This window comes from Denticeps clupeoides, chromosome 5 (assembly GCF_900700375.1).
Source record: "Denticeps clupeoides chromosome 5, fDenClu1.1, whole genome shotgun sequence".
NCBI lineage: Eukaryota > Metazoa > Chordata > Actinopteri > Clupeiformes > Denticipitidae > Denticeps > Denticeps clupeoides.
The window spans coordinates 6,638,032-6,663,627 of NC_041711.1; the positions used below are offsets into that span (position 1 = coordinate 6,638,032).

Consider the following 25,596-nt stretch of genomic DNA (forward strand, 5'->3'; position numbering starts at 1 on the left):
AATATTTTAGTGCCCCCTCGTGGTCAAATTTCATATCCTGAAGAAGCATGGAAGCTATTTCACAATAATTGGATATAATAGTTATAATTATCTACAATTATACATTTTTATAATTTACCCTTCAGACCCATACAAGTATTGTCTGTATGCTCATTTATTTATCAGACTCTGGCTTATCCTGAAATCCATTTTTGAATTGCTTTATTTTAGACAATCAACATAAATCAAATGAACATATAGTACGTGTTTACCCTTTATTTTAAAAGCTAATTTTATAAATGCATGCACACATCACATTAAATAAAATAATCTCCAGACATAACCCTTATTATTTTTTATTTAATTGATATTGTTTTCAATATAGGCTAACAAACACAGTATAAAAAATACAAATAACAAAAGGGCAAAGTAAACATCCATATCAAAACAGAAAACACATGTTATGACAGCTGGTGTGTGTTATGTATAAAGTATGAAATATGGAAAGTCCCTCGAGAAGAGACATCTGAACCGTTCTCTGTGCAGCTAATAGGATAAGCAAAATGAACAGATCTAGTGTTGGTCTGGAGTCACATCAGGAGTACAAAAAACAAGCCTCAAAAAAGGCCTTTGTCATCTGGGTTGATAAAAAATATATCTTGTAAAACTGAAATGTATTAAAAAAATCCAGGCACAGAATGACCTGGTGTGTCTCCATGTGCCTCTGTACAACTCAATACCTTTAGGACAATACTGGAAAATCAGTATTGCCACAGTATTGAGCTGGATTGTGCTACAAAATGCTATGGATCAGAATGCTCTGGACAAACAAGGACAAACATGAAGGTTCCAGAACCCATCAAAGGGATACTACATGTGATTGGGTATTGTCCTGGTGGAATGTAAAGAAGTGAGGCATTGTGCTCATGGGTGCCCCTGTTTCAGTCTGTCAATGTAGAAGGTGAGCTTGAGAGCAGGGCCGAGTTTGAGGCCCATGTATTTCATCATCATGTCACTGCGCAGCAATAGGAGGGCCTTCCCATCAATCTCCTGAATTACACAACAAGAGGAACAGGGCAGAGTGGTTGGAATTACAAACTGCTCCCGATTCAACATAGTTCAGATACACGCATAGGATATCGATTCAACATAGGATATCTACACTCAGGGAGTGTAGATATCCTACATTCCCTGACTACTTTACAGACACTCTATAGACATAAAAAAATACTCTACAGCACTTGATACCCTAATATATAGCAAGACTGGACTGTTAATGTGTTATTACTATCAAATTAGGCAAAACAAACATTGAAAATACTAAGAATTATTTACATTAACTCAACTAATACATTTAAAATGTAAAATATATACATGTTTGCGGAAGAGGTCAGCATGAGACCCAAGCTGAGGGTCAATATCACGGATGAACTGCATCACATCCTCCACTGTCCACAGGTTGGGGTCCTGGCCACTGGGTCGTGGGCTCTCTCTTGACCTCAAGAGACCCCCAGATCCTGCAGAGAGAGGAGAGAATACTTATGTTGCCCTGCATTAGGAACATGATGCACATCACTCTCATGTCTTTAAGTCTTTATTGCATGCGTATCATATTTGAGACATGCATTTCTGGAACCCATGACATTACCATGAGAAATAAACTTTGCATAAAACCCCTTTGTATACCATCTGATGCTTGTCTACTTTTTGCACTATAACAATCCCCACATATAGCCGGTATAAAGGGAGATTTAGTTATTATTTATTTTGTTTTATTTTCTGGATGTTACTACCACTTGTAATGTGTAATGCCCAAAGTATCAAATATGATACAAACAAAAAACAGACTAGCAAATTATTATTATTGTTTTTTTTTTTTTAGATTTTTAGATTTTTATGTCTATTATTTCTTTGTTTAGGCAAAGGGTTAAACAATTCATCCACACACCTTTACAGTATTTGGTCTTAACATAGTGGCTGAAAGATCGGGAAGTCTTACTACGAGGCTTTAATAAAGCAACTGAAGGAGCAGACAGTCTACATAAAGTGGCTGGTTTGTGATTGTGTTATTAGTAATGATTTATTTATTTATTACAAATTTTTGATATATAGCTTTGACGGCTAGCAGCATGGGGAAAAACTGTGTTACCAGCACAGTGGTAAACAGTATGTCAAACTGACACGCCCAAAATATCTTTATACCCCATTGACATTTTTTTCCTCTCAAAATGGTGCGTGAACAGTAAGTCAGACCAACGTAAGACATGACCTAACAGTCTTGCCACAAAAATTCTGAAAACACTGATTTTTGGACTAGAATAATCAACACATTCTAAATTTTTTTTGGGCATTGTGTGCGACCCGTAAATCCACCCGAGGCAAGCCATATGTCAACATGTGAAGAAAGTATCCAGAAATGCCATTGCAGTGTAGGAATAGATCTGCACAGGGGGAAAAATAGTGATGGATGTGATGCTGTGATTGGGGTGGCGGGCAGTGGTGGCCTAGTGGTTAAGGAAGCGGCCCCGTAATCAGAAGGTTGCTGGTTCGAATCCCGATCTGCCATGGTACCACTGAGGTGCCACTGAGCAAAGCACCGTCCCCACACACTGCTCCCCGGGCGCCTGTCATGGCTGCCCACTGCTCACTCAGAGGAATGCAGAGGACAAATTTCACTGTGTGCTGTGCTGCTGTGTATCATGTGTGACAATCACTTCACTTTCACTTTCAATAGAATGGCCAGGATTAAGCGCCACCCTGCAGCTCTGCTATTGTTTCTTTCTTAGCCACCAGGCCACTATCACCATTTTAATGGGACTGCTGTCTAAGCCCCTCTAGACTGTTTTGCTGCCAAAGCAGGTGTACATGACAGAACGATGGGTTTGTGAAGGTGTGTGTTGACATGTCTGAACCTATTGAGCCCGTTTGGAGCAGTTTACCAGGTGAACTTCCACTCTGGGAGTGTGATCGGCACACCAGGGGTCTGCAAACAGAGCTGGGGGTCCGAGGGCTGTTCGCTAGATGATTTGGGCCTCCAACTCCATTCTCCAGGTGGAAGGTCTCACCTGAGACAGTAAGGCATTGACGGGTATGACTTAAAGATATTTTTTTTTCGTTTAATATTTGTTTAGTTCTTGCTTAATTTGGATAAAAAACAAGAACCACCAAACAAATAAAACTGTCCTAATTCCATTCTGTGTCCATAGAGAACTGGCCAGAGAAATACATACTACCTTCGTATGTATGTACGTATAGCCGCAATATGCATTATGCGTTCTTTGTTTTTTGTGCACAATGCACTTACTCAAAAATGTACTTACACTTACTACAGAATGTAAACAGATATGGATACCATACCTGTGTAATATTATAGGGGCAGTGTTTTGCGAGATCTGCACTCAACAGATGACGACTTTAAGATGCAGGTATTGAATAAGTTATTTGGTTTGCTAGTGTAAGGAGTACACACTACAGATTACAAAGAACAGTTCGGACAAGTATATTAGCACAAACGTTAACAACGCAACTGTGTACAGATACACAGCTCACAGTAAGTATATTTCCGGCTTTAAACTGGCCACTGGCTTCTCCATCATTACAGCTGGTTTTGAGAGGCTGAGTAAATTGTTTATAAATGTCTACCAATAAACTGACCCAGACAGTGCACCACTACCTCAATCAGGTCCTCATTTCACAGCGCTTCTGTTGCTGGACCAGAGCCGTGATGTATTTTTGGAAGCTGGGAACACTGTATTTTAGGAAGCTGGGAACACTGTATTCTCACATTACCAAAATGTGAAACTTTAATTTCGCTAAAATCCCATGTTCAAACTGAACACGTCCCCAGAAAACAGCCTGGACCAGCAAGACTAAACATAATCTTGACTATTCTATTTCTGATGAAAAAGATTAGAAAATGAGATGTGGGTTCTACCTTCTTTTTTGGATAGTTTGTTGGGCACAGAACCGCTGTTGAATGAGTCCTGAAGGTGCCTCTTGGTGCCTCTGCCAGGTCCAGAAGGGGCCGACTCTGCAAAACTACTCCTCTCTGAATGGGGGACCAGATGGTAGGAAAAATTGCGTGTGAACCCCTGTGTAGTATGAAACCCTAAAATAGTTTCAGCTGAACCTAAATCAAACACTTTTTAAAGTTGCGTAGTCTCAACTTAGCCTTAGTCATAATTAAAAAAAAACTGCCAACATTGTCCTATAATGTACTTTTATCAATCAGGAAAGGTATACAGAGATTGTTGTGTACATCATAGTCAATTTTCTACTATGGCAACTTCAGTCATGTGAAACCCTAAATAGTGAAAGTCAGGAACACACACATTTGAGTGCTGACCTGGAAATACGTGGCCGTCATAGTGCAATGCCCCCTGGTGTATGGGCTGACTACCAAACAGTGCATCACAATGCAGGTTGTGGCACAGCTTCTCCAGAAAGCGCAACACGTATGTCACACTGCTCACCGTGGGCAGGGTCAGTGTGTGGTGGTGCTGGTCAAAGTATGCTGCAGGGAGGGAAAGTTTTTTTTTTTTTTTTTTTTGAACCATGATACAGTGCATCTATAGATAAACACAATCCAGTATGGAAAATAACTTCAAAAAGATATGGAGCATGAGTAATATTATCTTCACTTTTTTTGCTGTTTCGGCTGACCTGAGATGACCTCTCCACCATGTCCGGTTTTTAGGAAGGAGAAGACTGTTTCCTGGTTGTGAGCACAGTCCACACACGCCTGTACACACTGCTGCAGAACAGAGGAAGCCCGTCCTGGTCCAAAGTGATCTGGCAGCTGCTGAATACTCTGTGCATCCAAGTGAGGTCCCACATTCCCGTACTTATTCAGGTAAACGCATACTAGTCACACAAAACAACAACAATATATTTTAAAACAGAACAATCTAGTCTCACCAGGTGACAAGTAAAAATAATGTTCTGTTGTGAGTGACTTCTCCTAAAATTACACAATTTTTTCTATTTAGAACTAGGAAATTTGACCTCATCTCCCCAGTCTTACAATCACTGCACTGGCTACCCATCAAATTTAGGATTGACTACAAATTCCTACTTTAAAAACCTATAAAGCCCCGCAGTACCTGAGTGAACTTTTAGTTATTTATGACCCTCCATCCCCCCTGCGGGTCACTACTAATACCCAAAGTACAGAACACAGTCCCCCTGTTAAGCACAGACAGTGTTAAATTCACCTTAGTTAGGCTGTCCTAGTTAGGGTACCGGGCCACTGTAGCGCCAATATACCAATATAACCACATATTTCAGTATCAGCTGTACAATGCCACCGGCTACTTCTGTTCGCTATCTCCAAAATACTGAATCAAGAGTACAGACTACTGGCAGGGTCACCACAGCCACCACCACCATAACAACTAAAGCTTCAGGGATTTTCAAATGGACCAGTAGCATCATAATGGACATGTAATGTACACCATGGCACTTGACTACATTTTGGACTTCTCCACTTCTACAACTATAGGCCCTTTTCTGTTATTGGACAAATCACAAACCCTGCACTTACACCACTTGCAGGCTCACTCTACCCTGGAAGGGGGTCCTTCTCTGTATCACTTCTTCCCAAGGTTTCTTCCTTTCTTTTTTTCTCTCTCCTAGAGTTTTTCCTTGTGTGCAAAAGGGTCAAGTGTGGGGGGTGTCAACTGTAGGGCTTGTCAAAGCCCATTGAGACAAACTGTATGTGATTTTGGGCTATATAAGAAATAAATGTTGTTGTTTTTAGGGCTGCAACTAACGATTATTTTAGTAATCAATTAATCTGTCGATAATTTTTTTGATTTATTGTAGAATCGGATAAAAAAAAACAAAAAACAAGAAAAGCATTCATTTCCAACCCTTTATTCAAAAACAGAACCAAAATCGTTAGAAAGTGCACAAACATGTTGCTCCTTGAGCTTTTATAATAATAATAATAACATTAAATAAAAATGGACTAACACAAAAAACATACACATGTATGCTCTACATCTGCCAAATATAGACTTTTTTTTTTTAAATAAAGTGCCACCTGAGCTGCCAGAACGATAAATAATTTATAAAAAAAATAAAGAACAATACAAATCAGTAAATTTAACAGGATTTGTTTGAATGTCAGAACTTGTTCTCTACACTACACTGCAGACGCACACACTCACAAACTCTCACACTGACACACACACACTGCAAAAAATGCTTTTCTAACTTAGTAGTTTTGTTCTGATTTTCAGTCCAAAAATCTTAAATCAAGATACATTTACTAGACACATGAAATAGCATAAGAAATTGTCTTGTTTTCTGAAAAAACATCTAAAAATTAAGTGATTGTTTGCTTAAAACAAGCAAAATGATCTGCCATTGGGGTAAGAAAACTAATCTTAATGAGATATAATCTCAAACAGAAGTTTTAAGCATCAATTAATTCTCATGCCATTTTCTTGTCTAGTAATCTTGATTTAAGATTTTTTAGATATTTGGACTGGAAACGAGACAAAATTACTAGGTAAGAAAAGCTTTTTTTGCAGTGTAGCTATACATGACAACAGATTGAAAAATGGTCTAAAAAAGCTAGTGAATAAAAACACGTCTTTAGTCTTTTAATGCAAAGTAACTATAGCACCCCTGCTTTACTACTGTTATTAACGAGCTAACGCTAACTTGCCATGCTTGTCAAGCTGTATGACGGGTAAACATTTACATTTACAGCATTTATCAGACGCCCTTATCCAGAGCGACAATCAGTAGTTACAGGGACAGTCTCCCCCTGGTGCAACTTAGGTTAAGTGTCTTGCTCAGGGACACAATAGGCGAGTGTGTTACCCACTAGGCTACTACCACCCTCCGTCGCGTCCACGCGGAGATGCATAGAACAGTCCGAACGCTGTTTCATCCCCCCTCCACACCTGTGGGTGGCGCTGTAAGTCCCCGTCTTACATCTCCTCCGCGGCGAGTTAAACACCAGCACCAGGGACATTACGTTCCTCACTTCAAAACGGAACAAAAGTAGGATTCTGTAGTGACTTACCCTGCTTCTGAACTCCCTTCTTCCTCCTCAAACACTCCAACATGTTTCAAGTGCTGGATCATTGCCGTGGTGCTCCCATGCCGCGCTTTTGCATATTTCGCACAGATTTCGTTGCCTCCGCCATATATCTGTCCTCTACCTCCGCTCGTTTTTTTTTTTTTTTTTTTTTTGCTCCGCGCTGTCTATGAGGCGCCAAACTCTGCTAGCATCTGTGCGCGAGAGAGACCAGGTGTGTTCACTCCGTTCCGCGCTCAAATAAAGTTTTTTTTTTTTAATAATCAAACATCTCCGCGTCGCGCGACATAACGAATCGATTACGAAATTTGTTGCCAACTCTTTTAGTAATCGATTTTTATCGATTTAATCGATTCGTTGTTGCAGCCCTAGATGTTTTACAAGGGTCTGAGTGGCATAAAGAAATATATGTTTTTCCCACATTTCATCAGCAAAAACAGCAACAAAACTCAAGACAAATCACAGACCTTACATTTGGGCCACATCCAAATACTCAATTATTAACAACCTTGGTTATGATCTAAGAACTGAGTGGGCAGCAGTACCTGTGGGAGCCTGCAGGGCAGCACTGGGGATGGTTGCATTATCTAGTGGCACAGAGCTGGTGTCAGGTTCAGGGGTGCTGCTGGTGGGGGAGGTTGGTACAGGGTTGGGCAGAACCCGGGGTTTTCTCTGGATGAAAAAGTAAAGCTTCAGAACCCAGATTCAATTTAAAATATTAATAGTAAGACAAGAAAATTCATAATTATAAAATATTTATAGCCAATGATAAGGTTTTAATGACTGCAATTATCTACAACAGAGTGAATAAAAAGATTTTATTCATAGTTGGGGGTCCTAGTGAACTAGAGAATTGATCTCTTCATTGATGGTAACTTGAAAGCACGTTGTAAGTCGCTCTGGATAAGGGCGTCTGCCAAATGCCGTAAATGTAAATGCATAAGCAAGGAGTATTTATACTGCTTATGCTAAAATTATAGTCTTTGTTTTGATACATTTTTTTCCTGTTTCATTCATGTATGTACTGGCCTATGACCACTCCTATCTGCCTTTAAAATAAATAATTGTTTAAAAAGTATACTTTACAAATCCTAACAGAAAAAGTCCAATGTTGTATTAATTATGAATTTAACACTTCAAATCAGATTTACTATTAAAAAGGCTGACACAGTAACACACACACGAGGCAGTGTGTGACTGACCTTGCTGCCAGGCTTGGGTCCTCGCTTCTTTGGAATTTTGATGGGTTCTCCTGGCATCTGCTGTGCCGGTTGTACTCTGTGGACCCAGTTAGCGGGCAGTCGGCCTCGTGGCCGTGTGACTGGCCGACAAGATCCTGTCATGGCTCCATCCAACCATGTGGAACGCTTTGTCCAGTCCAATTTCATTACTAAGGTCCTCTAAGAAAACATATTATATAACTGAATAAAACACCTAGTGCTACTATCACAAAAAAATATTATAATAATAGTGTAAAGGAGTATAGTTACATGAATATCTCTACAAGTCAATCTGACTAGTCCAACAGCATCAAACAGTACCTTACTCCCAGGCTTGGGGCCTCGCTTTTTAGGAATTATTATAGGCTCTATTCCTTTGCCTGGAGGTAAAGCTGGAGGCCCGATCCCCACCGTCTTCTGGCCCCAGAGTTCGGGCAGTTTGCCATTCCGCCGCCCTGGTTTGCGGCCTCTTTGCCCTGGGGGGCGCCCCAGTGTAGGGGAAATCACACTTCCCTCCACTGCTCCGTCTGTCAGTGCGCCGAGACTCTTTGGTAAGCCTACTGTAAACGAGAAATAAAATCATTACAATGAAACCTATGAAATTAATTTTGTATGAAAATAATTAAATTGATATGAAAAATAATATTAGAGTGTACAAGTCCACAATACAGCTTTTAACCAATGGTATAAAACACCCACATTTCCAAGTTTACAGGTTACCTTACTCATAAAACAAAAATATTAAACAGAGCACTTTATACATAGGCTTAATACATGAACTGGAAACTGTCCCTAAATGAAAGAATTTGAAAAACATCAAGTGTGTTGGTTGTTTAAAAAATGAATTCAGGATTTTTTTTAAATGAAGGAATAGGGAAGGTTTTGATGCTTGCCCCTTTTCCTCATCAGGATAAGTATTGATAACTTGATACAAAGTGTAGACCTCAGAGCAGAGATAAAAAAAAAAAAAAAAAAAAAGGGGGGGGGGGGGGGGGGGGGGCAGACAGTGGTGGCAAAACTTTTAGTATGAAGGCTAAAAAAAAAAAACAATTACTCATTACTCTCTCTCACACACTGACATACACACACAGTAATGAGGGAAAGCTTTTTGCTGTACAGATCCACCTAGACCCACTCAAATCTCTGCTCCTAAACACAGAGTTGAGTTAACATCCCTGTAGCCTGTGAGCTGGAACATCTACATAAGAAATGACAGGATTTTAAAAGAGGTCAAAAGAAAATTATTCAGAAACACTACAGCCCATTTTCCCTCCACTGCTGCACCATCACACCCCATAAAGTCCTTATATACGCTCACCAAGGAAAGATCCTAAAGTTATAGCAGTACCTGGAGCATGTGTGGTACCCACCAAGGCCTGAGCGCCGGTGCTGTACTCAGTGGAGATTCAGCTTAATGTGGTGCCTGGACAATGGTAACCACCCTGAGGGTTTGCTGTACAGGTTCAGAAGCCAGTCAGAGAAGTGTTTGTGTGTGTGTATGTATGTGAGGGAGTCACATTTTAACACACTTCCTTCCTGCCTACAGTTTCAGAACACTCCACTCCAATGAGTCACACTGCAAAGAATGAGTCGCTTCAAAGCCTACACTGAAAAAGATCTTAATTAACGAACAGACACAACTAGAAAAATAATAATAATAATAAGATTAACCAAAAACACATTTCACATAAAAAATATTGTGAGCACTTTGAATAGTGTTATGGCATATAAAATCTTGCATAAGGAACATAAACAATGACATAACTGCCATGCATGCAGCACATTTATCACATCAAGTTACCACCCTGAGATACAAACAAACTGTTCATGTATGTGAGAGACAGAAAGAAACAACTTCCCCCAGCCATTTCTCAAGAGGCCACCACACACACACACACCTCACCCACATGCTGCAAATACACCAGCTAGGGCCCAAGACCAAAAGCAAATGCATGCAAGCAAACACACAAAATGAAGCAGGCCTCCTCAACCCCTAACCGAACATTTCCTTCATGAAGTCAACTGATAATATGCATTGCAGAATGGTAATGTTAAAAAAACAACCAATCGATGCAAAAAAATTACAATTGATTTTGATATCAATCACCACTGGTATTGATACTTCAATTACAGTTTTTCATCTGGCAGTTCATGGAAACTGACACAACAGGAAATGGAGCCTGGAGGATTTATTCTGCAGCACCAAGCTAAATTATCTACAAATTTTTCTTTATATATTTAACTAAATAACAACAACAACATTCTTTTCTTATATAGCCCAAAATCACATACAGTATGTCTCAATGGGCTTTGACAAGCCCTACAGTTGACAACCCCACACTTGACCCTTCTGCACACAAGGAAAAACTCCACAGAAAGAAAACTCTAGGAGAGAGAAAAAAAGAAAGGAAGAAACCTTGGGAAGGAGTGATACAGACAGGGTAGAGTGAGCCTGCAAATGGTGTCAGTGCAAGGCTGATGATGATTTGTACAATATAATAATAAGTCGTACAGTTGTAGGGTTGGAGAAGTCCAGTGTCATGGTCTAGATTACGTGTCCATTATGATGCTACTGGTCCACTTGAAGATCCCTGAAGCAGTAGTTGTAACGGTGGTGGTGGCTGTGGTGACCCTCTGGTTCGTTTCATGCTATGTCCTCGTTTAGCAGTTGTCAGGAACCAGGATTTATCTACTTGTCTCTTCACTGGAGAGACAAGTTCCTGTTCCTAAGATACTGTGTTTGTCCCCCCCCTCCTGTAGTATCGAGTACCATCCTTTGTATCGGTATCGAGTTTCGAATTTCATCATCGTAACAAGCATAAAACCACTTCTTAATCACACTTTGGTGTTAAAATGGAGTCAACTCTGAAAATTGGTGCACAGGTTAACAATATTGTAAAATCGTGCTTTTTTTCAGCTAAGGTGCCTGACCAAACTCATTCATTACATCCCGCCTTGACTTCTGTATTTATTGCAACTGCATACAAACTGGTACAAACAGGTACACCACACTGGTACAAACAGGCGAGATCACATAACCCAGATCATAACCTCACAAGACTGACTCCTTGTCTGTTTTACAGTCAGTTTTAAAATTCCTTTATTTATTTTTAAATCACTGAATGGCTCGGCTCCAGCCTATTTATCAGACCTACTCCATTCTTACACTCCACCCCGTTGTCTCAGGTCTCCAGACCAGAGACTATTGTCTGTTCCTCGGTCACATTACAAGCAAAGAGGTGACAGGGCCTTTGCAGTGGCCGCCCCACATCTATGGAATGACCTACCAATCAGTGTCAGACAGGCTCCGTCAATCACTGTGTTTAAATCTCATTTAAAAACTCACTTTTACACACTGGCTTTTAACCCAGTGTGACGTGGTTCTTGTACAGTGTTCTTATGCAGTGTTTTATGTGGCAGTCCTTTCTTAACTCTATTAATATGTTGTCTTAAATATTCTCTGTTTTATTCAACCCCTTGTTAAATTCAAATTGCTGCATGTTTTATTTTATTCTGTTTTTTTTTTTTTGTTCTGAATTTTTTATGAACTTTTTGTCCATGTTTGTTTTGTTCCTGGTAATTTTACTTCTTTTTTTATTTTAATGTACAGCACTTTGGTCAGCTCCTTTGTTGTGTTAAAGAGCTTTATAAATAAATATGGTATGGTACACTTAATGTGAGTTTAGGATCCAGAATCCCAAGAGCAATGCATCTTAACTAATTCCACATGTATATGACATCTTCTTCCAACCTTGTGGCCAGCCGATCAACCAGATTCTGCAGACAACTTAAAACAAGTAGCAGACGACATGGATACATTACTCCAAAATACCCTGGATATTGTTGCTCCAGTAAAAAAACAAGCGTATTAATGTTGAAAAGAAGTCAACTGAAGTCAACTGAAGCAGGACACACGGAAATGATGTAGCTCAAAACTGGAAATGTTCAGACAAACCTGGAAGGACAGTCTTATAGATATCGAAAAGCTCTTTCATCTACTTGATCTGCATATCTGTCTTCTTTGATAGAAGAAAACAACAATCATCAATTTTTATTTGACACCATTGTTAAATTAACCAGAGTTAATGATAGTTCCAAAGAGCCTACAACTGCACTTAGAAGCAGCACTTACATGGATTACTTAAAACACTAAGATAAATCAGATGAGACATAACATTAGCTAATTTACTCCTGTTGATGAAGATGACTATACTTATTTTTCTGAGGACTTAACTGATCACTATGTAACTACGCTTGATTTCTTTTGACAGATTACACTTTCTGAACTTGTTTCCTTGATCTCCTCAGCTAAGCCATCAACCTGTATCCTTGACCCAGTACTTGCTAAAACACTCCATTTATGTCCAAGATCCTCAAAAAGGTGGTAGCTCCTTGCCCCAAGCACAACAGTGGTGTCACTGGTGCTACCAGAGCGCCTTTCATGGCCCACTGCTCACTAAGGGTGATGGGTTAAATGCAGAAGATACATTTTGTTGGGTGCACCGTGTGATGTGCTTCACAATGACAATCACTTCACTTTCTAGTTGGTGCTGCCAGAAATGTTTATTTCTTTGATCACTTATTGTCACTTTAGATAACTTAATACTAAGACAGCCTTTTCTTTTTCTTTATCCCTCTCTTCCACTCCCATGTGGATGATAAATCTCTTTTGGGGAGCATTCCAGTGTGGAGTGATTAAGTAGCATAGCTGAGCCTTGTGTATTTCCATGCTTGGCCCATACCATCAGGTCTTTATTCTACCTCACATAATAATACACAACCGGACAGCAATAACCTGTATAAGCCATATTTCCTGGATAAATCTCATTTAGTGGAAGGAACACAGAAGGAAAGGTTCCCCCTGCTGAGTACATTGTAAAAAGATCTACATAACTGATTGACAGATTGCTGCTCAGAGAACAATAGGATAACAGAGCTGTAGACACTTTCTCTATATCAGCTCTATATCATCAGGGGTGGCGTTGGCATGCTTGTGACTCCATGGAACATGTTTTTTTGCCACAAGGAAAGAGCACGCAGGATATTGAGGAGTGATATCGAAAAAAAATCCTGAGCCTGAACTTTCTTCTGAGCCTTAGAGGTGAATATATTACTAAATATAAATAAAGCAATAAGAATTGTCTCAAAACAGGTAAATTTTAAGAAAGATGTACTACATATAGTAGGAACTGCTGGATATAAATAGGACATTTTAGGTGCTGATATAAATTTCTAGTGTTGCTGCATTTTAACTTCAAGTTCACTGTCACCCGACTCCATATCCATTCCCACCTGGGCTGTCATTGTGTTCAATGACAAAGTGACAATAATCATCACAAACGCTGCACTGACACCATTTGCAGGCTCACTCTACACTGGAAGGGGGTCCCTATCTGTATCACTGCTTCCCAAGGTTTATTCCTTTATATTTTCTCTCTCCTAGAGTTTTTTGTGTGTAGAGATTTTCCTTGTGTGCAGAAGGGTCAAGTGTGGGGGTGTCAACTGTAGGGCCTGTCAAAGCCCATTGAGACATACTGTATGTGATTTTGGGCTATATAAGAAATAAATATTGTTGTTATTGTGACATCACACATACAACTTGTAAAATGTGTATGGTGCTTTAAGAGAGAAGCGCTGTTGGGTGTGGCTTTGAGTTGTGAAAAGTAATAAATCTCCTGCAATAATAAATTCCCCGGAAATTGATATATGCTGTATATGCGGTCACCACCACCTGAAAGTGAAAGTGTGACTGTCATTGTGAAACTCAGCAAGCACATCACACGGTGCACACAACGAAATGTGACCTCTGCTTTTAACCCATCACCCTTGGTGAGCAGTGGGCAGCCATGAAAGGCACTCTGGGAGCTGTGTGTGCAACATGCGAAAACCCTTAACCAATAACCGAAACAAATTTACAAGCAGCAAATCAAACAGAAAGGATGGGTACTAAAGATTGGAAGTTTGTGTTTACTGACCATTCATTTACAGCGCGAGGTTGACTCAACTAAAATGATAGAAATTCATTTACAAGAACACTGAATTCAGACTGGGCATCCGATGTCAGTTTAGTCAGTTGGTAAACTTCAAGAGAATGACAGAATTTGATGTTGTTTCAGTCCAAGTACATATAAAAGAAATTGGATAATTTTGTGTTCATGAAATCGTATGAGCTGTTCATTGCATTCATGTATTCATATGATTGCACGACACTACACTAAAACCTAAAAGTGCCTAAAAGGGGCAGTGGTGGCCTAGTGGTTAAGGAAGCTGCCCCGTAATCAGAAGGTTGCTGGTTCGAATCCCGATCTGCCAAGGTACCACTGAGGTGCCACTGAGCAAAGCACCGTCCCCACACACTGCTCCCCGGGCGCTTGTCATGGCTGCCCACTGCTCACTAAGGGTGATGGGTTAAATGCAGAGCACAAATTTCACTGTGTGCACTGCGTGCTGTGTATCCCGTGTGACAATCACTTCACTTTCAAAACAAGACAGTTAGAAGGCTTTGTTCATTTGATTTAGAACATACTCTTCACTCCTCATTAGGTTATTCCTGGTTCAGTAATACCAGAGACATTTTTAACATGAGGAGAACTCCCTCTGGTCACTGGTCACAGGAAGAACCTGATATTTATTTTACAGCCACGTCGGTAAGCCGGAAATCTGCCATGGTGCCTTATTGTCTGACTTATGAATAGAAACTACAATAGTGAATAAAAAGATTGTATTCATAGTTGTGGGTCCTGAATTGATTGATCCAGAATTGATCACTTTATCGATGGTAACATGGAAGCACGTTGTAAGTCGTTCTGGATAAGGGAATCTGCCAAATGCCTTAAATGTAAATGTAAATGAACGCTATCAGCCCTGGACATATGACATGCAGCGAATAAACCGGAGGAGGTGGAGAGAGACGAAGATAATGAAACAAATGTAAGTATCCTGAGAGCTAAGACAAGGAAATATGATGAAGTATGTGCCGTTGGTTTCATTGTAACTATGGTGGGAAACACATCTAGCGGCACCACAAACGGTACACAAACAGGGGCGGGGCATACCATAAATTCACTGCTCTGCTTTAAGACGTTTTGAGCAGTAAAGACATCAAGTGACTCATAAACATCAGAACATAAAAACACACAATCGCACACACTCTCTCTCACTCTCTCTCTCTCTCTCTCTCACACACACACACACACACACACACACACAGAGCTCTAAAAATATTACCACATTCAGGAAGGAAAGACTAACAATCAAAGGCAGAACCGGATGGAATGATTGGAAATAAACGTTCCTGATAACTTTAGTTTTCTCACTCTCTTCCTGCATTAGGCAGGTCTTCAAACAGCTGTGTGTCAGAGTCTGTATGAATGTGTGTGTGGGCTCCAATCCTCACCTTCTCCTCCACACTCAGTACATTCGACCCTCCCATCCAACACTCGTCTTCTACTTTCTGTTTTCACTCCCTTCTTCTTTGAGAAAAGCTTCTTCAGTCAATCTCCCACCTCTTTCCTCTCTTACTCTTCTGTCTCACTTGTTCTGGATCCCTCCCATCCTCCCTCCCTCTTTTTTTAAAGTGAAGTGATTCTGAGTTGCTGTGCCAGTTTGAGGCCCAGCTTCATGCATAAAATGCTCAGGTCCTCACTGCCAGGTGGACCAGTGCCAGACACTCAAAAAATTCAACAGTTACAAAGCCTGCCCTCATCTCCTCCCTTTTCACTGCCTTCACCCGAACACTCTCCACACCCTGCTTCCAACCAGCAAATTATTTATAAAAGTATCAAGTATCAATTCATTAAAATTAGCGTCTTTTGGTACACCTAGTGGTGAAACACTGCTGAAATCAAACAAGCCTTTGGACCTTAAAGGTGTTGCCTATTCAAATTGTGATGAGTATCAAACATTTTCAACATTTTTGTTTACTACAAACTTTTTTCAGTGAGAGGCGCTTATTACAGACAAAAGTCACAAAGCGCTGTACAATGGTGAGACAAAATGAAAAAATGTATGAACCATACTTAAACATCAGAAATATAAGGCATACCATAAATAAAATAAAAACCAAAACATAAAACAGAGATTGCTCAGCTCTGAGTGAAGTAAAAAGAGCTGCCTCACAATTTGGGGGGGGCTTAGGTCAGATCCAGCCAATATAACACACCCTGATATAATCATATCATTCTGAATGAATATATAAATTACCTTGCATTAATAATATAGGTGTGAACCTTCACTGGTCACATGATACAATTTGATTACGATTACCAATGCCTTGATTTTCCTGCTCAAATCTAAAGCCAGTATCAGAACAAGTGTGGCATGTCCTGTGCAGGGTTTGCGCTTCTTCATAAAAAGAGAGTGGGTTGAGCTTCTATTGGTCGCACAAAAATACATCACAGCATGCAGTGGTCACTTTGACCATAGTGTCGTGTTGCACGGAGTGTCGCATAGTGCGAAAATGCTACATGGAGCAGGGCTGTACTCAGATCAGGCACTCACAGTCACTACCGGCACTACTTTTTATGGAGAATTTTTATGCTGCCACCACAAAATCACCAAGCAACATCATTATGATATAACTGATTATGTTCTGCACTGCATCAATGAAGATTTGTGCAGTTGATAGCGATGCATCAATTATGAGATTAATTTCAGCACCCCTAATTAATAACTTGTTGGTTTTGTTTAGTCATTTCATTGGGCAGCAAAATAATAGCATGTTTAATCATCTGGTGATGTTACTCACCAGATGACTCATACTCGGTATTACACAATTTGGGGTTTGTCACATCATGCTAATGGACTTTATTTACACAAAAAAGGAGATTGTAAACCAATTGTGCAAGATGTCCCACTTAAAAAGATGAGAGAGGTGTATAATTTTCAACATAGGTACACTTCTATTGCGAGAGACAAAATGCTGTGTTCTGTGTCCCATGAATCACATTGCAAGTTTTCAAAATTATTTTGTCATTGTCTTCAAAATGCTTTTGTGCCTTACTTCTATCCACGTCACACTTGTTCATTGTTCTGACAATTGTTGTGGGGTAAAGTAACTTGTCCCGTGCATCACGTAGAGAATCATCTTATAAAAAAGATTTTTTATATACTTTGCAAGACAGCACAACCAATCTCTTTTCCTTTGTATAAACATAGTTCTAAATAACAAAACAGCATTTAGGCCAATCAGCATCAGCTTTAGAGTGGTAGTATCCTTGTGGGTAACACACTCACCTATGAACCTGAAGACCCAGGTTCAAATCCCACTTAATACCATTGTGTCCCTGAGCAAGACACTTAACCCTAAGTTGCTCCAGGGGGACTGTCCCTGTAACTACTGATTGCAAGTCGCTCTGGATAAGGGCATCTGATAAATGCTGTAAATGTAAACGTAAGCTTTATTGCCAGGTATGTTTACACACACAATTTGTTTTAGTGACAGAACTGCAACAAAAAGGCAGTGACAAGACAAGACACAGGTAGTAAAAGCAGTTATGTACAGATATACAAAATAGTGTGCAAAATAGCAGAAACATAGCAGAAATATATAATATATTGTATAGTATATAAAAAAGGTATATGTGCAAATATGAAATGTAAATACGTATCTTTTAGCGTTGCGTGTACCACATTGTTCCCCTGAATGCCTCCATTGTAGCCGCAGTGCTGGTCATTGTGTCATGTCATGTTCATGACATCACAGTGTTCATGACATGGACTGCTTGGCGGAAGAAACTGTTCCTCTGTCTTGTCATTTTGATGCTGAGTGCTCTGAGGCGACGACCAGATGGCAAAAGATTGAAGAGAGAGTGTGCTTGGTGTGAGGGATCCAGAGTGATTTTCTTAGCCCTTTTGATTACTCTGGATAAGTACAGGTTTTGGAGAGTAGGGAGGGATGTTCCAATGATTCTCTCAGCAGTCCTGACTACCCTCTGCAGTCTTCTAAAGTCAGATTTGGTAGCTGAGCCAAACCAGTTATAGAAGTGCAGAAGATGGATTCAATGATAGCGGTGTAGAACTGTGCCAGCAGCTCCTGTGGCAGGTTGAATTTCCTTAGCTGACAAAGAAAGTAGAACCTCTGTTGGGCCTTTTCCCCAATGGAGTCAATGTGAGTGTCCCACTTCAGGTCCTGGAAGATGATGGTCCCCAGGAACCAGAATGACTCCATTGTAGCCAGTGCTGGCCATGATGTTGAGTGGGGGAGAGCAGGCAGGTTCCTAATGAAGTCCACTATCATATCACATCACTGTTTTGAGCATGTTGAGCTCCAGGTTAAGACTGCACCAGACAGCCAGCTTTTTAACCTCCTGTCTGTAAGCAGACTCATCAACATCCTGGATAAGGGTGCTGGATGTAATTTTATCTATTCTCACTAGATGTTGCACATCTGTCAGAAAGCTGGTAATCCACTGGCATTCAGAGCTAGGGACAGAGAGCTGGGATAATTTGGGGTTCAGGAGTGATGGGATGATGGTATTAAAGGCAGAGCGAAAGTCCACAAACAGGATCCTCACATAAGTCCCGGGTCTGTCCAGATGTTGCAGTACATAATGCAGTCCCATATTGACTGCATCATGCTCTATAAGTAAGCTGCAGTGGGTCCAGTGAAGTCCTTCAGATAATCCAACACCAGTCATTCAAATGTTTTCATGACCACAGATGTTGAGCTACAGGTTTATAGTCATTAAGTCCAGTAATTTGGGGTTTCTTTGGGACAGGAATGATTGTGGAGTGTTTGAAGTAAGAAGGGACTTCACACAGCTCCAGTGACATGTTGAAGATCTGAGTGAAGATGGGGGCCAGCTGGTCAGCAATGTTATGATATTGCTACCAATGCTGAAGACTCGTTCTGAGGGAGTACTTGTTACTGGAATGCAAAGATACTTTTGAAGTAGTTGGCTAACCCTTGTAAATTTTTCCTCATGTAGTCTCCACCATTCAAGAGGATCAATCTTACAAGAACATGGCTGCGTGGTACCAGAGCTGTGCAGTATGGCTGTGCAGTATTGACCCATCTGAATCAATAAAGGCCACCTTCACAACAAGATTTTAAAGTTAACAGTGTAAAAACGGCGTAATGTTAAAAGTAGACACAGTAAAAAACTGCATTCAAACATCCACAGCACCGTTTTTATGCTGCTTAGTGGTTTAAAATGGTGTTTGTGTGCAAACACAGTAAAAACCGCCGTTGTGGACGTTTTTACGCCGTTGCGCATTTCCCAGGATGGCGTAAAATACGGTGTATTCTTGTATTATAACGATCTCCGCCCTTTGCGCTTCACAACTGCACCAGTCCAGCACAGATCTCCTACGCTATTCCACGATTGTTGGTCCAATACTCATGTTTTTATGTGTGGTCTGGTCAATGGTGTCTCTCAAGCACCACAGTATAAAAACAACAAAAATATACAATATAATCAAATGTTATAATTATGAAAATACAAATATTACAGCTTGCTGAAAGTATTCAAATAAATAATCTGCTAATATAAATGTGTATGAGTGTATAAAAATGTGTGAATATATAACAAATTACAGATATATGTATTTATATATGTAAAGAGTGGAAATATACACTTATTGCACAATGGATGTGTGTGTTTGTTAGTCTATGTATGTGTGGTCCATTGCAAGGCCTTTGTTGTACAGTCTGACAGCTGTTGGAATGAAGGACCTTTTGAATCTCTCCATCATGGATGCAGGTGCCTGCCACTGAAGGAGCTGCTCAGTGCCATCAAAATTTCTTCCAAAAGACCTGAGCCTCCACAGCAGCTACAGCCTGCACTACCCTTTTTGTAGATTGCATTTGTGTCTGTCTCCACATTCTCAACGTCTGTACGTGCTATTCAGTGGTTGTAATGGAAGATGATTGTTCCTGCGGAAGTCTACCACCAACTCTAAAGTCTTTACAGTATTGATCTTGGCACTGATCTACAACGTTTCAGGTCAGTTCTCTTTTGTACTCTTTGTCATCCCCATCAGTGATGAGGCTGACTATCGGTGAAGCAAGAAGCAGTTGGTGGAGAAGGAGAAGTCTGCAGTGTAGATGGTGACAGAGAGTGGTATAATAATGAGTGTGTCTAGGTAACTGTTAAGCATAGTAACAGGTTCCTTGCAGGTTTAGGGAAATTCAATCAGAATTAATGGCGTCCTCAATGCTGTGCATTGAATGATCAATTATGCAAAACAATTTTTAGAAAGTGTATACATATATATAAACAGTGAATTAAATATTTGAATTAATTCACTGCTGAACATCCTGATCATACACCTGAATATAATTATGCAAAACCCCTGCCTTTGTGCAAGTGCACCTGTAGGAAATGATGCTGGCCAAAGGCAGTTGTTGTTTTATACTGTGATTTCTTGAACAAATACACCTTGGGTTATTTAACAGACAACGATCTTTGTTAAAAAGAAACATTCTTTAGATTTTTTAAATAGTTATTTTCCACTGTAGTGTGTAGTAGTGTTGGAAAAAGTATATAAATTATCATGCAATCATCTTTTTCTATTACTTCTGTATTTGGAATGTTAACCTCTGGCAAACACCAGCTATATTAAACATTAGCCAACATCTGTATTTGTAATGATAACATCATAACATCATTAGCTGCTTGGAAGAGAAACCATGGAACAAGAGAAGGGTTGCAAAATAAGTTCGCCGGGGCGAGATGACCGAGACCTGGCGGGACCTGGGAAAACAGCGAATGGAAAACTTGCAGATGGAGAAAGGAGGAGACCATCGATCATGAGATAAACAACAGTGAAGTTCTATGAATTTCTATGTTCGGAACAAACCCAGCTGACGTCTGAATGTACCACCCAGTATTGAATAAAAGGAGGAGGCACGTCAGAAACCACAGAGCTGTTGGAGGCATGCTGTAATGTGTGTCTCTGATTGCTCTCCTTGCAAGTAAAACGGACTCAATTGCTTTGTGTCTTTCTTCTCCAGTTATTTAATAAGTGTTAGAACGAGGTATAACTCTGACATTTAATTGGTCCTTCGAGCCGGATTCCAAGACACCAAAGGATTTCCAGTGGACGGGGCGGACATCAGGAAAACCTTGGCCAAGGCTGACTCCTTAAGAGGGGTCAGGAACAGACCCCTTTGGGGACTGGTAGGCCGACCGTCGACTGGAAGTCTGGAGGTTGAAGGAATTCTATGATTGAGAGAAGGCACGGGGTAAGTTGACTTCTATTTAAATGGTATGAATGGTATGGTAACAAGAGGTTACATAAAAAGAAGTTACAAGAGGTAACTGAAGTAACAAGAGGTTACTTAAACAAACCCTGGGTATTCTAGACTCTGGCAGGTGACAGGCGGCAGTTAAGTTCCGTGGGGAGGTGCAGACTCCTCTGCCAGGTGGCAGTTAAATTCTGCGGGGAGGGCGGACTCCTCCCATAAAGGGTTAAAATCCACGGGGAAACGGACCCCTCTGCCCGGGTAAAAGGAACGTTCAATAAGAAAAAAGTTGTGTAAAACTCATACAGGTGTATGAGAGCGCGCATGCGGAGTGCTTGTGTGGATGAGAGGGAGTGAAAGTCGCTAGACCGACACTCCATGTAAAAAAATCACAGGAAACGGAACAGTGTGACTTTTGTGGAAGCTTTTACGCAAGGTATTCACACCCCAAAACATTTGAGGTAGAAGTTGAATACACCACGAGAGGTATTTTAACACTGTCCTGTAATCTGAACACCAGTGTTTTAGGTACAAAAAGCACACTGGTCCAAATTAAGGAAAAAAATGGGTATAGGCATAGGGGAGGGGTGCGTAGGGCTGACGAGGAAGGAGTAGAAGAGGAGGGGGCGATGGGACTGCTAGCGCAGCCACCAGCGCTTCCCTCTGCGCCGGCAGCTCCTCCCCTGTAAGACAGTCTTATCACTTAAATGGCAGGGAAGTGCGGCAGGTAAAAATATGCAGGAAATGGGTATAATGGGAGACTGTTTAAAATATGGGAAGCAGAGGGTGATCGGAGGGATAGACATAACAGCCAACAAGGCTCTGTGTGTGAGATAGAGAATATCAGACTGTGTAAATTGCGAGCAAGATGTGTTTTCGTGGAGGACCGGAGTTCTGAAGAGACACTCCAGCTTCTGTGTGTGTGTGTGTGTGTGTGTGTGTGTGTGTGTGTGTGTGTGTGTGTGTGTGTGTGAGAGTCTGCATGTATTGGCAGACCTAATCTTTCTCTCTCTCTCTCGGGTATGTGAGTGTATGTGTGGGGCCCCTCCTTCTCTCCCTCCCCCTCCTTCTCGGTCTCTCTCTCTCTCTCTCTCCTCCCCTCTCTCTCTCGTTTGGTTTGGGACTGAACTTTTAGCAATAGAATTTGCCGTCTGGGCATCAGCCCAGCGATTTCCAGTGGGTTTCCACTTTATTCAGCCTCAAAGGAAATATGGGAATATGGGATTTTTACATTTTGAAAAAGCATGAAATAGACACCAGCATTTTGATGCATGAATTAAAAGGTAGCATTGAGATTACTACAATGTTATGGTCATAACTTGCGCAGTGCCCTTTTTGTTTACTTGAACAGAGACCAAGAGCATTTAAAGAATAATGACAACAATCATTATTTTACCTGACTAAGTTTAACTGGAAAAAAACATGTTGTGACACTACTGACTGGACTTTGACTAACTGAACAGATTTTTCTGTTTTATGTCTAAGTTTTGTTTATCTACAGAAATACACCTATATTCCCGGTAAAAAGGCAAGCTCCCTCAATAGGATGGAGAACGGTGCAGGAGCTGCAGGTAGTAAAGGCCGCAGTAGCACCACGAGCTCCGTGGGTACCTGACTCACACACGTTGTTGAATTCTTTAAGACCAGAGGCGCAAATACTTACTGTGGTCGACATTAGTAATGCATTTTCCTCCATTCCCAGTGACACAGACAGTCAATTTTGGTTCGTTTTCACGATATGCCTATACTAGACTTTCTCAGGGCTATTGTGAAAGCCCTACTATATATTCACAAACCATGCATGCCAGCATGTCAAAATTTCAACCACCTGAGGGAGTGGGGGGACTTTACGTTGACGATATATTGGTGGCTTCTCCAAGACTAGAAGCATGTAAAGAAGGCACTGTGGCCCTCTTAAATTACCTAGCTAAGATGGGGCACAAAGTTAGTAAAACAAATTGTAATTATGGAAACCACAAGTCAAATACCTAGGTCACCTCCTTAGTGCAGGTGGCAGAACTATTCTGGAAGAACGAAAGACAGCAGTCCTACAGGCGCCTAAACCAATCACTAAAAAACAAATGATGTCATTCTTGGGCTTGACCAATTACTGTAGAAGTTGGGTGCCAAATTATGCCGAAATTACTTCCCAACTCACAGCCTTAATTTACTCCAAAAACCTAAAAATGACATCATCGCTGAACTGGACATCAGAAGCAGAAAAAGCTTTTTGTGATATCAAACAGGCGCTGACCTCCAGTTTAGCACTAGCCTTGCCAAACTATAGCAAGCCGTTTATACAAATGGTGGACTGTAAAGAAAAGTACATGACATCTGTTTTAAGCCAGCAACATGGAGATAAATTGAGACCAATTGCTTACTTCTCATCTAAATTGGATAATGTTGCTTGCGCATTACCACATTGTGTGAGGGCGGTCATAGCAGCGTCAATGACAGTAGAGGTAAGTGCTGGAATAGTTTTATTCCATCCATTGACCCTTAAGGTCCCGCATGCAGTGGCGGCTTTGCTACTGCAAACCAACATGATCTTTTTATCCCCTGCAAGGCACCTCTCCTGCATGGCGACGTTGCTGTCACAGCCCCACCTCACCAGCGAACGCTGCACCACACTGAACCCAGCCACATCGGTACCTTTGCCGGGTGACGGAGAACAACACGACTGCCAAGCACTCGCAGAACATACAGCCAAATCTAGATTAGATTTAAGTGACCAACCATTGCCTCAGGGTGAGATAGTGTTCGTTGATGGCTCTTCTAAGAAAAATGACCTGGGCAAAACACTGACGGGTTATGCTGTTGAGTACGGTATGATACCGTACTCAAAGCAGAACACTTGCCATCCTCATTTTCAGCGCAGGCCGCCGAGATTGTCGCTCTAACAGAGGCCTGTAAACTAATGAAAGGGAAAGACGTCACCATTTATACTGACAGTCAATATGCATTTGCAACAGTACACACATTTGCTCAGTATTGGCATAACCGGGGAATGGTTACTTCAACTGGCAAGCCAGTGACTCATGCTAAATTACTACGAGAATTGCTAAAAGCTGTGCACCTACCCGCTAAATTAGCTATATGTAAGTGTGCAGCTCACACTACTTCCAAAGACACAATTTCACTCGGTAATGCCCTTGCTGACCGCACTGCAAAGCAAGCCGCTGAAAAAAACCATACATGTTTTTGTTATTGACCAAGTCCAAATCAGTTCTCCTGACATTCTCATTGACATGCAACAACAAAGCACCCCACATGAGGTAGATACGTGGGTGAAACATGGGGCTTCAATCCACGACAAGATGTACATTTGACCCCTGAGGAAACCTATCCTACCAAAGAATATGTTTAAATGGGCTGCTATATTGAGCCATGGGAAATCTCATGTCTCAACAGGAGGGATGGTAGGACTAATACAACAATATTTCATGGCATATGGGTTTAGCTCATTTTCAAAAAACTTCTGTAGAACATGTTTGATATGTGCTCAACATAATGCTCAAGGAAACTTAAGACCAAAGCGTGGCCAGTTCCCCAAGCCACAATATCCATTTCAGGTCATACACATGGATTTTATTCAACTGAACAAAAGTGAGGAGAAAGAGTACTGTTTAGTCATTATTGACGCATTCTCTAAATGGGTAGAATTATTTCCAACCAAACATCCAGACACGCTAACGGTAGCAAAAGCCTTGTGTAAAGACATTATCCCACGCTACGGAATACCAGAGAAAATATATAGCGACAACGGGACACATTTTGTGAATCAGATGGTAAACAATATTGGGAAAATGTTTCACATTAATCTAAAAAACAATCCACAAAGCACGGGGCTGGTGGAGCGAATGAATGGCACACTGGTGGAGCCCGGAGACTGGGTGCTCGTAAAAAGCATAAAGCGGAAGCATTGGCACTCACCGAAGTGGGAAGGGCCATACCAAATGATCCTGACGACACCAACGGCTGTTAAAATAACGGAAAGAGGAACTTGGATACATCAGTCGCATTGTAAACAGGTCATTTCTGCTAACCCTGCCGACGGGAAAGGTGAGCAAAAGTCTGATAATAGGGTGGACTCAGACGTGTAGAATCTGGGTAGACCCGAAAATCAGTGAAGAACACTTTACAGCCACCAATCCTAGAAG

General features: G+C 40.9%; 1 protein-coding gene across 7 annotated transcripts in view; it reads right to left on the reverse strand.

The window, feature by feature from the left end:
* Positions 1–319: 319 nt before the first annotated feature.
* LOC114790510 (polycomb protein SCMH1) overlaps positions 320–25,596 on the reverse strand; it is a 40,645-nt gene continuing 15,368 nt past the window's right edge. For 6 of the 7 annotated variants that reach the window (XM_028980645.1, XM_028980644.1, XM_028980642.1 and 3 more), the window contains 9 exons: positions 8,572–8,810; positions 8,233–8,430; positions 7,576–7,702; positions 4,642–4,842; positions 4,325–4,492; positions 3,914–4,027; positions 2,919–3,044; positions 1,354–1,496; positions 320–1,029 (listed from right to left, as the gene is read on the reverse strand). In XM_028980645.1, coding sequence (XP_028836478.1) covers positions 904–1,029; positions 1,354–1,496; positions 2,919–3,044; positions 3,914–4,027; positions 4,325–4,492; positions 4,642–4,842; positions 7,576–7,702; positions 8,233–8,430; positions 8,572–8,810 — 1,442 coding nt within the window. In that variant the 3' untranslated portion in view covers positions 320–903. The remainder of the gene's footprint in view (positions 1,030–1,353; positions 1,497–2,918; positions 3,045–3,913; positions 4,028–4,324; positions 4,493–4,641; positions 4,843–7,575; positions 7,703–8,232; positions 8,431–8,571; positions 8,811–25,596) is intronic. The other variant, XM_028980647.1, reaches the window with a different exon arrangement.